The sequence below is a fragment of the Hirundo rustica genome, chromosome 1 (assembly GCF_015227805.2).
Source record: "Hirundo rustica isolate bHirRus1 chromosome 1, bHirRus1.pri.v3, whole genome shotgun sequence".
NCBI classification, from domain to species: Eukaryota; Metazoa; Chordata; class Aves; order Passeriformes; family Hirundinidae; genus Hirundo; species Hirundo rustica.
The window spans coordinates 125,848,477-125,862,591 of NC_053450.1; the positions used below are offsets into that span (position 1 = coordinate 125,848,477).

Here is a 14,115-nt window from a genome sequence, read left to right on the forward strand (position 1 = left end):
GAGACAACCCTCTTTCAAGAGGTAGCTTTCAAATTAAAGCACTCAAGAAGTTAAAGTAATCAATATCTAATTGTGGCACCTAATATTTCATAGCTATTTCTTTGCTTATTCACTCTTTATGTCTTAGTTCACATGCAAAAATATGTGTTCATGTTGACTGACATCACAGGAGGCTTCCTAGCTGTCACTTGAATCTCTTACTCTTTGATTTACTGAAGTGACTCCATACCCATCTGTACTAAACAGCCATGCAGAAGTTCTTGCATTGTATTTTCAGTTGGTATCAAGGAAGTGGAGACACACAAACTTAATCTTTTTTTCTCATTTTTTAAAAATTAAAATAGCACTTTTTGTATAAATAGGCATTTAAATGAAGGGCTACTTTCAGTTAAGAGAATAAAAAGCAAGGGGAAAAAGACTTCAGGCAACAGTGTTTAACCAGGGTTAGGAAAGGTCCAAAATGTCACACAGTCAATATTAATAATTACAATAACCATCTGAAAGGCTCCAAGTTATTGTCAGAAGCAGGAAAATAAGACATCTGTTTTCATGTTTCTGCTCTTCCAATGGCATCAGGAAAAAACTTCCAGTGATAAATATTTCACTTATAACTTACTTTTAAGTATGGAAACTGTAAAGAAATCAGTGAAGACAAAGGAAGTGGATATCAAGAATCTCATAGAGACTTCAGCAAAAGGAATTTGCAGATTAACTGTAGAAAAATTATAATCTGGAAATAATTTATAAAGAAACTACTTTGCTTAGTAACTTTCATGCTTACATTCACATCTCTCTTCCAGTTTCCCATGACATACTGTGTTCAAGTTGTCACAGGAATTGCACATACAGGGACATCAGGTTTGTTCAACTTGTATTTTAATTCCATCTTGGTGTGACATAGTTTTGATATGTCGAGTGAATTCAGGTATGTGCCTGATAGACTCGTAACGGTTGATTGCATAAAGGTATGACGTGATCACATGAAAAAGCCAGAAATCCGCTAAATATCAATGCAAAGTCAAAGCAGGAATCGTCAGGATGAGGCCAAATACTGCAAATGCTACTTTTGTTTAGCAAGCAAAACAATGTTTTGTTAGCAAGTTTCAATTCTGAAGTACCCCCACTATTCTGTGAGCTGTGACAACAGAATTTCCCCATTCTTAATTACCTGTCACCTCGAAAAGACGCTTCTTGAATGAACTGACATTTCCATCCTTCCTCCTGAGTAAAGGACTGCTTCTCCTTTCTGTCACCTTTTGTTTTAATCTTGAACGTACCTTCAAATTGGGCTCTGAAGCTGGAAATGAAGAGAAGAAAATATGTGACTACAAATCCAATTCCTGGCTTGTGTCAGACACCACTGACCCTGTAGGACCTCATCTGACCCAAGGTGGGTTTGGAGGCAGAGATATTACTGCCCAATCTTCTCAGTCATCCTGTTGCTCCTCGTATAACTTCATTTTTGATTGGAAGCTAGAAAGAGTTTAAAAGACCTGAAGTGCTTCAGATCCTGGTATTTTTCACATTCCGTTGCAACTTTGAAGTTACCCATTAATTATTGTTACTGTTATAAGTATTAATAATAAATGAATGCAAATTTAATTTACATTATTTTTATCTCCCTTTTAGATGAAAACTTGGAAAACACATCTTGGAACTTGGAACACTATAACTGGATTAAGGTCTAATTGCAAAAACAGAGATTAGCCTCCACTGGTGCTTTTTGATTTCTCTGAGAAATATAAATTACAACAAGCCTTGCTGGCAGAACATTTCTTGGTCAGTGATTTTAGGCCCAGAACTTTAATGTTTTCTGAGTAACACACCAAACAACTAGATTTATGACAGTGTCCTAAGAACATTTACAGAGAAAAATATATGCTCTGAAAATGAAGAAGTAGGGTTGATTCCCAGAAAACCTAGGATTACATATAATACACCCTGGGCAAGTTCCACCTTTGCTTCCTTAATGGACACAGTCTTTTCATATGAAAGCCAGCTCCACTGTGCTTTTTATTTTGTAGTATTTTTAGCATGATAAAATTATTCATGTAGTCACTTATTTGTTCTTCAAGTAAACCCCGTACCAAACAGCTAGTAAAAGATAATTCTGGATTAGAATTTGTTTGTATTTCCCTTCCTGGAACTGAGGATTGCAAAGCAATATCTCAAAATATAGAGAGTTAGAAATGGGGATCAGTTCTCTCTCCTATGCATAGACTTAAACCCAGCCTCAAAGAAGGAGCAAGAGTTAGCAGAAAACCAAAAGACATTTTATCTTCACTCAATTCAGAATGACATAATTTGTCCCTTTGGGGCAGAAACTCAATCCTACACTTCTAATTCTAGTTCTTGCCCATCATGTCATATTGCACATCTTTTTTCCTTCTGTCCTACCTGTTTCCTCAGGACTGGGGAGGGTTAGAAATGGTCACTGGAGGGCAAAGGGGCTGCACCTCACTGCAGAGTTGCTGTGACCAGCAGCACCTGCTGTCACACGCTGACCTGTCGTGTACTGCATTGCACGTGGCAAGGGCTGCCCTCTGAAAACCCTGTGCCTTCAATACATTTCACACCAAGATACATAGGCTAGCACAGCACCGGAAATCTTTAATAATAAACACATTAACTAGAAATTTATTTTTATCGCCTACTACCACTGTTAAGATGAATGATTCTAACAATAAGGTACAGATGATTTATTTACTATCTAAGATACTGTTTGCAATGAAACTGAAAATATAAAATATAATAATGGGCTATGATTACACTACATGCTATCACCACAGATCTTAACAGGTGTAATGGCATTTAAAAGAAAAGGTCCTCACTCCTTTTGCACTTACATATATTTCAATTTCTGCTATTCTGTACTCTTTAAAATGGAGAATATGTCTGTACATATCTGTCTGTGCATCTGTGACATATGAATGTGACACAAATCCTCTGCAACACTCACTGGAGAAATTCTCCACTTCTATGTAAATGTTTTGTGCTCAGTCACAGCAATCCCCTTTCTATTTTTACTAAATTTCCATCATATTTTGCATCCAAATCACATCATATAAAAACAGAAAACAAACTTTAAAGTCAATGTATGAATTTATGAGCCATCTAATGAAGAATGGCAATAATTTTAAAATGGAAATAATCAATTTTAATATTAAATGGCATGGAGAATAGTATTTTTAAAATTATAAAATAAACTTCACAATACAAATCAAAGCCAATGTTTGAAGAGTGTTTGCTTCAAATTCTAGCTTTCCTGAATTTTCTCCCTGGGACACTTCCAGCTCCTAACACGGTACTTACTAGGACTCGGTGGCTAGCAAAAAGAATTCTAGTTTCAGTGGACAAAATACACAAATCTAAGCAATTTGAGGATATCTGGTCCAATGGAAAAAAACCCGCAAAACTGAACATTGGTTTCTTGATTCCCAGCAGTGACTGAGGCATTGGCTTGGTGTGTGACTGCAGAGATCACTGAACCATCCTGCTCCGCCAAGGCTGGGGCAGAATTATTGTTCACCGAAAGAGGTATGGATCACAGCAGCAACCCTACGTGCCTCGGTGCACTTGTACATGGGGGCAGTAATAAGATATCTATAATTTTCAATTCTCTTCTGACAGTTAAAAGGGCAAAATTAAGTATTTTAAGCTTCAAATATGGAGCTGTGGATTGCAATTATAAACGAGTGTGTGTATATATATATATATATATATATATGTACACACACACACACACACGCACTGACTGCCTCAAAGCACATACATAAGATCATTTAGAAACTGTTTCAGTCCTTTGAACTCTGAAATGTGAATGTTAGCAAAAAGTGAAAATAATTTTTTTAAACCTTTTTTTTTAATTAGGTTTTTCCCCTAGTATTTGCAAGACACTTGGAAAGTCTTAGTAGCAAATGGCCCAGAATTATTATAATTAATTTACCTTATGTTTCAAATGAGTATTTGGCTCAATACTTTAACTAGTGGCTCTTAGGAGTGGTTCTACAGAGTGGTAATGTTCAAAATAACTGTTTTGCATGACCCATCCTGCATTTTTACTGCACATTATTTGCTCCTTTGCTCAGCTTAATTAATCCGTTGCTGGCTATGTTCATCACAAAGGCATTCTCCAAGGAAAAGACTGTCACGCGGGGAATCAATGCCAAATAACTTTTGAGGCTAAAGATTTACTCCCCAATTTGCTGCAGAATAGCTTTCTCAAGCAAATACAAGTCCCTAAGAGGTAACTTTTTTTGCTACAGTAATACCACAAAATTATTGAAAAGACCATCAGGGAACCTATATGGTGATTCAACCATAAACCAAGACACTGACACAGCAAGAAGATTAATGCACATGGCTAACTTTCTATACCCTAACCATCCCACTGGGGTCCAGAACTCAAACCCAGATTAATTCTACCTACCCCATAGAGCAGACATCCTGTATCTCACCTTCCTGAGGAAAGGAGGCCTCTCTAAGTGCTGGAGGTGTGGAGTGCGGTGGGTTGCGCTGGGTTTGATGACTCCAGCTATAGGGGATTGAATCACCTGACCAAAGAGCCCAAATGCCACAGACAAGAGAAAAACTAGAGCAAGTAGCCAGGAATTTGGCCGTAAGGATGAGGAACACAGGATGGCAAATTTTCATGGCAGCAATCTGGCTGGTTTGGCTGTGAATCTAAAATCTTACTAAGATACAGTATACAGCTAATACTGGTTTAGTTGCTTTCTGTTTAGCCAACCTCTTTGCTCCACAAGTCTTTGCACTTCTATTATATTTAGCACTTTGGAACAAGTAATAATCAACTGCCACTTGGAGAAAGTAAACATATATTATTTGAAAGTGTTTTGTTGCAAAGAAAACAAAAAGACACAGCTATTTTCTCTTAAGGCCATCAAAGCCCATGTCATTGTTCTCAACAGGAATCAGCTGATACCCCTTTGAGTGATCCACTTCAGAGGATTTCAGGAAAGACTAGTCTAAAAATCACTTTGTTTATGCAGATGTAGTATAATTTGGGATAATGAGATGTTGCAGTAATATGGCTTACTCAGTGTTATTGCTATTACCTGGCTTATTGTTTTTTTAATGCTGGTAACTACAGACTGGTATTACTCTTTAAATTCTTCTAAGGGGGAAACAGATACGAAAGACACTGAAAGGATTAGTTTAAACAACAGGAGAAGATATCAGAGGCAATCAAAGGATGGGTTACCTAACATTTTGCCATGACTTGTAATTGCGTCTACAGAACTAAGAAATTTGGCTGTAGGTGAAGGAGAAAAACTGTCTAAATCAATTTTCTCATATTTTATAGTGGCTTCATAGAGGAAGAAAGAATAAAGTAACTGTACTGTTAAAAATAGAAGATATACAGGTTTCTGTGTAGATACACATAAATTTCATAATGGGTAGGTACAATTATGGGTAGGTACACATAAATTACTGCATGTGGATAATGAGCTATCACTGATCAGGTGAAAGAAAGCTAGTCTCTCCTAAGAAACATGATGCACAAGAGATAGGAAAATGATTCAGTGGACTCATTATGTCCTATACTCCACTTTGCTTAATATTAGCAATTAGCAGATACTAGCATTAAAGAATATAGCCTGGGGCCATAATGCTCTCAAATGGGCTAAAGTTTTCTTGGCAGGGCTTTGCTTTACTGTTTCTTGTTATTAAACATACAGAGATGTTTAGGAAGAAGGAATGAAAATCCTTTTTACACATAGGGGGAAGACATGTATGAAGAGAATATAAAAGACAATAAGGCACTACTCTCCGATGGTTCCTAGAACACAGTAGTACTTTTGTACCAGAAGAGTGTGTGCCAACTTCAAATCAGCATTTAATGAAGCCAGGCAGGAAATGGGGGATGGGAGAGGGTGCATAGCAAGCAGGTCCTCATCTTGGGGCTAAAGCCTTATATAGGAAGCCTGAAGAACAGAAAGTGAGCTTTTGTCCAAATTCCTAAAGGCTCTAAAGTGAAAGTGTTTCCTTTTCCTCACAAGCAGGCTGCCTTAGAAAAGCTGTGGGGCAGTTGAGGTAAATTATGCTAAATTTGGCTAAAAGATTCCAACACCAGCAAGAGCCACAGCGGCAAAACTGACATCCTACTCCAGAAAAATTGTTCGCCATCGCCCAGGCATCAACTGTTACCACTAAGATTCTTATAAAAACAGCAGCCTAAAATTCCCTCATATAATTAGGTCACCAGAAACAACTAAAAACCAAAGACTTCAAGATTTTAAAGCAAATCTTCACAGGTATTCTCTATTTCTTTAGGTTTTTTTAAGCTGTGAAGAGTCATATGTGATACTGATTTGAATATATTCTGCACTGTACTCCATGCTGGGAGTACAGCGCAGTACGTGTTTCTTTCTGGCTCATATCTAACAAGTATCAGTAATTGAAAACATAGTCAAGAAATCTGTTTATTCACACCACACAGGTTAGGTTTTTTTAATACTGTACTAACTAGACACTCATGTACAGACAAAGATTTTGTGCTGTACAACACACAATCGTAACACTCCATGCCTAAAGTAACTTAAAGGTACAGCACAAAATGATGATGCATGGGTACAGGCCATCAGAACTGCAAAACAAACATTAAGATGGCACTGGTTAGCACAGCGGGGGTACTGCCAACATACCACTGGTTTATCCTTTGTCAAGGATATTTCTAGCATAATGAGATAACTTGAAGATTTCTGTTGTGATTTATACTGAAGCAGCAGGGGCAGAATTGGAAAAAAACACACCCTGAAAAGATCCTCATTTTGTCAGGTCCATTGCATGGCTCAACAGGTTCCTGGGTGCTGTGGGCTCCCAGTCACCCAGGTAATACACATAAATAATAAAGCAACCTGCCTGCTTGTGCTATGCCACAACCTTGAGACCTAGGAAAAGGTCAAATCCCACATTAATACAACAAAACCAATGCCAACAATAGGCATATCTTAGGTTCCCACGAAGCTGTCTGAAAGTTGTGGGCTAAGGAGAAACTTTCCAGATCCCGCTTCAGTTGAGGTAGGCAGAATCAAATGCACAAGACAGCCCTAAGCACCACCAGAAAGGATAAATGTGAAGATAATCTGGGCTTACTCAGCAAAACTATGCATGCTACCAAAGCCTGGCAGAACGCTAGAGAGGCAGAAAGACACAGGTCAGGGACAAAAGCTGTTTCCAGCTTCCTCAGCTGCTTTGCGAAGTGTTGTGAATGAGTCCATCCTGAGAGACCTGGTGGTCTCACAGCCTTTACGGCACGTGGTTCTCACGATCATTTAACTATTCTCTACTCTGAACGAATTTTCTGATTGCTGCTCTGGCTTCCTGTAAGCAGCCACAGAGCAGGCACCTCCGTATGATTACATAAAGCATAGGCAAGATGAGCAGTGCCTCTTTGTCTTCATACATGACTGACTGGCATTCGCTGTGAGAGGCCACATCCCAACGGAAGACAATATTGGACAATGTATACGTGGACTTTCTCCCCATTGGAAGACAGCAGTGGTCTGCATATAATCCTGTGGGTTCAATGACTTCTCAATTCTGATGATTTAAAATGCCACTTCTGAAAGAGTTTTAAATTAGGTTAATTAGAGTGAAAACTATTTACACATGCCCTCTAAAGCTCTTCCAAAAACTGCGTGGACCTGACTGCTGGGTGGTCCCAACAAGGCAGGAGAACCAGACACATCAGTACAGGATAGAGATGTTTTGTTTTTCTGGCTTGCATCACCTAATGTGTTTTCAGGATATACTGAAACTGTTTCCTGTGCAACCATTCACTTTATGGGGAGTGACGGTCATATGTGAAACCCTTTTAGTCCTTCGCTTTATTTTACTTCTGTATAAGGCAGAATGCTTTATTTTTTCAGACTAAGGTAAATATCCATTCCCTAAATAAAAAAAAACAGGTTTACTGAAACACATGGTAAAAGAGCTAACTAGATTACAGGGGATATTGCAGCCCTTCTGCTCTCTTCAGGCTAAGGAAACCAATTTAACAAGATTAGCAAATTTTCATTAATTTTCTAAGATTAGGTTCTAAAAGAGGTTCAAAAATGAAACAGTACCTAAAGCTACTTTGAATATCTAACTTTTCTTTGTTATTCACTGCAGTCTGTATGAAACATAATTAATTGTGCCTAGAAAGATAACACTTGTTTCCACGGAAAATGAAACAAATATTTTGAGTTAGATGTAGAAATTACTTATCGTGCTGCTTGGATTTAGCCAGAATTGGAGATCTTGAATATCTGAACAGTATGATGTATTTCATGTTGATATATGTTCTTCATGTAATCCATAAGGCAAAAGAATAGGTCTCTTCATAGAATTTTTTAAAAATTCAGGTTTTTAGGAAAGAAACAGCATCTTCTTGCATTTGCACCACAGGGTTATACAGCAATTTCAAGGAGACCATGGTTTTACTGGGTCTTATGAATCCTTGTTCCATCTCAAGTCACCATGACATTTCACTACTATGTGAAATCTAATCTTCTATCTTGCCTAATCTTCTTACAGGTAAAATAATATCCTTTTCCAATAATAAGTAGGGGATTAAAAAGCAAATACTACTGTACTGTCTTGAACCATAGAATTAAGGAACAAAGACAGTTTAAATTTAAATTTCATCTTCTCTCATTGTCAAATTCTGAAATTTTACTACACCTTTACAGCACTTTCTGGAGCCACTCACATCTGAGTTCTCAGGAGGTGTAGAGGAGAAAAGAGGATGAAACAGGAGCATGAATAGAGAGTATCCCGCATTTGAATGGTAATAATTCAATAAATAAATTATGATATGCATGACTGGCAGTCCTTCTGGTTAGGTCTCCACTGGTAATTCTTACCCTTTCTTCTGACCTTCTACACCCGTTGGTTCTAGCTAGGAAGAAGTAATGGTAATACAATATCTTTCTTTCTGCAAATATAGCAAATCCCACTCTTCAATGTAAATACTCCTCCCAAATCCACTGAATCCCAAGAAAAAATATTCTGTTTGGTGAAGAACTGACACAGATAATCCCCTAGCCCCCCAAAGTCAAGGCTCTTGCCATGGTCACCATTTGACCCCTAGATACATGATCTATTTTTCATAGAATAATCATGTTCATGATTATGTTGTTCCCCAAGCCCCATAAAAGGTGGAACTAGTTCACAGGGTGTTTAAATCCCAGAGATTTTAATCTAGGAAAATATCCAGCAGTGATAACTCACTGATGTCAGGCAAAAAGTACAGTCCAATATCTCATCAACCTTCAGAAATTCATGACGAAACACCATCATCTTCTCCTGCAGTTTAACAGGACATCAGTGTCATCAGTGAATGTGAGCTGGTTGGGTCTAGACTGCTGAATTGTACTCTGGAGTAGTCCAAAGGCAACAGGACGCCAAGAAAACAAGAGCAACCAAAACCACTATATCTTGCTCTCCTAGCAGATGAGAATCATTGGCCAAGTTCATCTCAAAAGCAGGAAGGCAATGCAGCCCCATTGAAGAAAAATGAAGATAAAATTGGCTCCAAAGTTATTTGGAAATTCAAGACACATTTGTCTTTTGAACTTCTGTAGGCAAGGCCAACTTTATCTCTTCATGTTAAGAAAAGTGAGAAGAAAAACCCCATGTTTGAAGTCTTAATTGGCCATCCATACTACACCTTCACGACCACACTGAATTAAAACAAATTTACTTTTAGATAGATTCTTTTATGCTCTGGGATGTAATTCCAGTCCCCTACAACTTAATTAGCTAAATATACAATGTAAACTTCCATCTGGTAGAGTAATTTAACAAGAATAATTGTGCACCACCATAACTCAACGAGACACTGAGGAAAACCATTGAAATGCTATTTCCTTTGCTTTGGAAGAGAATTATGTACAATTTCAGCATGCTTTGCATTTCTAACAGTTAAAGCCAACAGGGAGGTATCACTCTCATTTATATTACTTTCCCATGAGAAAATCAAAAGCAAAGTACAAAGCTTATGCTTTTGCTCATGAATGGCTCTGTAATACTCACTTGGCTTTAGCCACAACATGTTATTTGGCAGCTAAACCCCTTAATTAGAGTTGTGGGTTTGAATAGATTTTTCAGTGAAACTATGTTTTGCAGGATTTTGGAGAAGTGCAGTCTTTACTAACCGGTACCTTCTATTTTGGATGATGCCGTACCATGTGATTTCCACTTTTCACTTCTCTGTATCTCTCTTTTTGCCATCTTTTAGATGTTCTTGTTTACTTTTCTAAAAGTTTTCAACTGTCCCTGCTCTAGATACAGTGGAAGAAAAATCCTAGTCCTACTGAAATCAAACAGGACAGTTTCTACTGACTTCAAAGAGTCTCAAATTTTATATGCAGTATTTTGTAACTTATTTATCCAGAGGGAATAAGCTTTGAAATACCCATTAAAAGCATTCCACTTCATTTTCAATGGACATTACACTCTTAAAATGCTTTAGATTTTAGAACTGCTCCCTCTTACTTATTGAAGTGGTTTCTTTAGGTTCAAAAGTTAAAAAGGTGTCTAGTATCTGATTACTTAATTATCAAAAAGTTATGCAAGTACTTCTAAATGCTAATTTATAAGGCATTTTTGAAAACATAGACAGTGTAAGAAAAGTTTTATGTACTTGCATGAAGCAGAACTTCATAATTCAGTTTTGTTTATATGATGGTCAGTAAAAGAACTAAGATAGTATATTGATCAAAGTTGTATAATCAGTTTAGTTATGAAGAAGGGTTGGTAGCATCATAGAATAATTACTGGCGAAACAGAACCGTGACATATATATACTCAGAGTGGGATTTTGCTAAAAGAGAAAGACATTGAATCCAGAAACTGAGTAAATTTTTACCCACTCACAAAAAAACTTGCTTTCTGCAATTAAAAGTGTTGAATAAAATACATTAGAGGAACAACCTTCCACTGATGGGACAACTATGATGGTCTTGATGAGAATCCTTCTGGTGATGACTCGAACCCTGGTGCAGGCCCTGGCAGCTTTCATGCTACTAAAGCATACCTACACAAGTTCTTTTCTCTTTGACAGTGTCATTAAGCCTATCCTAGCACTCACTTTTATTTCATTTTAAGATATCTCAAATAAACTCTCCTCTAACTTGAGCTCAGTCAGAATGACAGAATATCCCTCCTCAGCCCCGGCGTGGGAGGCTGCAGGGCTCTGACGGGCTGGAGGCAACAGCAGCCCCGCACAGTAGCTACAACCACATCGCATTTCCTTGGAGCTGCTGGCTCCCAGGGCCTGGACACTGGTTTGGCCTGCTCATTACAGCAATCTGGAAGCTTTGCCTCCATTCACTCTGATATTGCAAGTGGGAGCTTTTCCTCTTTCTAAAACTTCCTACTACCAATTACATGCTCTGAAGTTACTGATACTGAATCTGGGAAAGGCTAAAAACTTTTGGTAATTAATGGGAAGCGGAGTCAAGATCAGGGTACCTTTTCTCCTTCTCACTGTGATAAGTACTGATTTCTTCTTCTTTCATTACCTAGTCCAAATTTGTTGAGATGGTTCACCAGCCCAGGAAAACAAGGACTCTGGAGAGGCAGGAATGCTCAGCATCCCTGGAAAATGGTATAAACTTTGGAGAATCATATGTTTGCCCCGTTTCCCTGCTTCAATAAACAAAGTGCCTCTCCCATTTATTGTGCTCACTCATAAATTCAGAGAAAAATAGCACTTCTCTCCAGTGAGCTGGACCTCTTCATTTTGGCAGACACAGTAATTGAGGGTTTGGGATACTCTAAGCCTTTTTTTTTAAAAATGAAAACCAAAAGAAATTTAGCTTTTTCATATACTGTTACATCACAAAAGTGTTTTCCTAGAAAATGCAAACAAAAATAAAATTTGGTGGGACAAAAGGGGAAAGGAGAAAAACCTTCAAATATGAAATGTTTTTCTTCTGATTTTCAACTCCTCCAGTAAATTACTGAGTCAATAAGTGCACAAAGAATTGTAAGGAAATATTCTAATTAATTTCTTTTCTTAAAAAAAAACAACTCTACTGAGTTCTCATTCAGGAATCTTTCATTCTCATTTACACAAGACCTACACTGTTATTCTACTGCCTAATCAGGTTAACTTAATATGGTTTTTACAGAGTGATCTTCATGGCTATGCAGGACAGCCTTCTTCCTCTCTTTCATCACAATATTAAACAATCCTTCATTTCCTCTTTTTTCCTGTATGAAATTACACAACTTTTCCCATCCAAGGAAGAACCTTTACTATTTGCTATTAAAAAAATCCCATGCTGTTTCCATTGAGTATGCTTCCAATTTTTGGAAAGTGAGCTACAAACATCTTCTCAAACTGTTATATTGTGAGAGATCTTCAAATCCCCAGTTGTAAGTGTACAACTCCATCCACAAAGAAAGGTTCAACTGGCACAAGAACAAAATAAAAAGAAATACTGATTGACATAATCATACTTCCATGATTGTGCTAAACTCAGGTAAGAAAAAGCAGTTCATACTTGATATGATGATGTCCCCAGGAATTTCTTCAAAAAAAAGCCATAACATGAAACAAAATGCAGAAATTCCACCTACAGCAACATTTTTTAAAAAGTATGCAGCTTTGGCCAGAGAGCTAACCCTTGCTGGAATTGGCTTTTGCTGGTTTGTATCAACACTTGCATACAAAAGGATGAAATTTTAAAGACTAGAGAAAATGAAAATGTTAGGGCTATTTGCCAGAAATTCTGCATTTTGAAAAGGTAAAAGAAAAAAAAAAAAAAAAAAAAAAAAAAAAAAAAAAAAAAAAAAAAGAAAAAAGAAAAACAAAAAAATTCTTTGAAAATATCTTCTACCCTATGAAACCCATGTTGCTTATTGTGTTTTTGTTAGTTTTACAGTAACCTCGTAAGGAGGGTAATATTTTCGTGGACAGATAGTCACAGAACAGAGAAGCTCAACAAGCAAAAGTTCCCCATATTAAATGATTAGATTTTCAAAAGTACATGGCTCCCATCAGAGCTCTTAAAACAGTCAGTATGAATTTCAAAAGTGTTCAGTAATAGGGAAGTATTTTCAAACCTCTCTGGGTAATTTAGATGCATTAGTCTCATTGAAAGTTAATGAGCCATGTGCTGCTCAGGCTTTTGGGTGTTTTACAGAAAACATTTTACAACTGGTATCCATGGTGCAAGTTTCGTGAATTTTTAAAATTTAATCTTATGCTGTTTACACTAAATTCTGATCATAGCTACAGATGTGTAGCTTCTCCTTATGGTGTATTTATCTATCCAGTGAAGCAATAGCTCCCCTTGCTCTGCTCTTTTCAAAGTCTGTCAACACCAAGTATCTGAATGCAGCTGTGCAAAGAGTTGCATATCCTGGCCCCTAGCCCCTAGGACAGTCCCAATCCTCCATGCACCTAAACTTTCTGAAGCCCACTGCTGACAACTTCTGCTGCAATCTTGTACAGAAAGGAACAATCCACATGGCTGAGACTTGTTGAGTAACCACAGTCACTGCACTAGGATGTTAACTCTGGTACCTAACTGTAAACACTGACAGAGCAAGACTCTTAAGTCTTGCCCTACTTATCTAAGCATTCCATCATTCTAGATACTAGAAGAGTACAGGCTGAAGAAAATATTTTCCTTTGTACCATTCTTTCAGAATTAATTTTTAGAAGATTAAAAAGGAGACGCCACTTCAGGTCTAATAAGGCAAAGATAAAATGGATTTCTGAACAAGAAAGTAAGCAAGCAAAACTCATGATTTACAATGGCTGTGTGACACTTGGTGTTCCCTTAGCACTGAAAAACACATTAGGATGTCAGGGAAGAATCATTCAGCTTTGTTTCCCATTAAATCTGATCTCAGAGTACCTGATTCAATCAGAATTATCTTACAAGAGCATTTTATCAAAGTTGGAGAAGAGAAAGATACCTCTGTATCTTAGATTTTAAAGGTTAAAAAAAAAAAAAAAAAAAAAAGTAACCTAAAAAGCAAAACAAAGCTATAATTAAAAGTCACAACAGGTATTCCTTTCTAAAGGCTGAAAGGAATGTGAGGTCTGCTTTCATATGAATTGCTGACTTCACGCAGGTTCAGCACCACAGA

The 14,115-nt window shown here is 37.4% G+C and overlaps 1 protein-coding gene across 19 annotated transcripts in view; it reads right to left on the reverse strand.

Moving 5' to 3' along the window:
- The window catches only part of HDAC9 (histone deacetylase 9), a 466,388-nt gene that overhangs the window by 212,359 nt on the left and 239,914 nt on the right, over positions 1-14,115 (reverse strand). For all 19 annotated transcript variants that reach the window (XM_040083672.2, XM_040084440.2, XM_040084792.2 and 16 more), the window contains one exon: positions 1,169-1,297. In XM_040083672.2, coding sequence (XP_039939606.1) covers positions 1,169-1,297 — 129 coding nt within the window. The remainder of the gene's footprint in view (positions 1-1,168; positions 1,298-14,115) is intronic.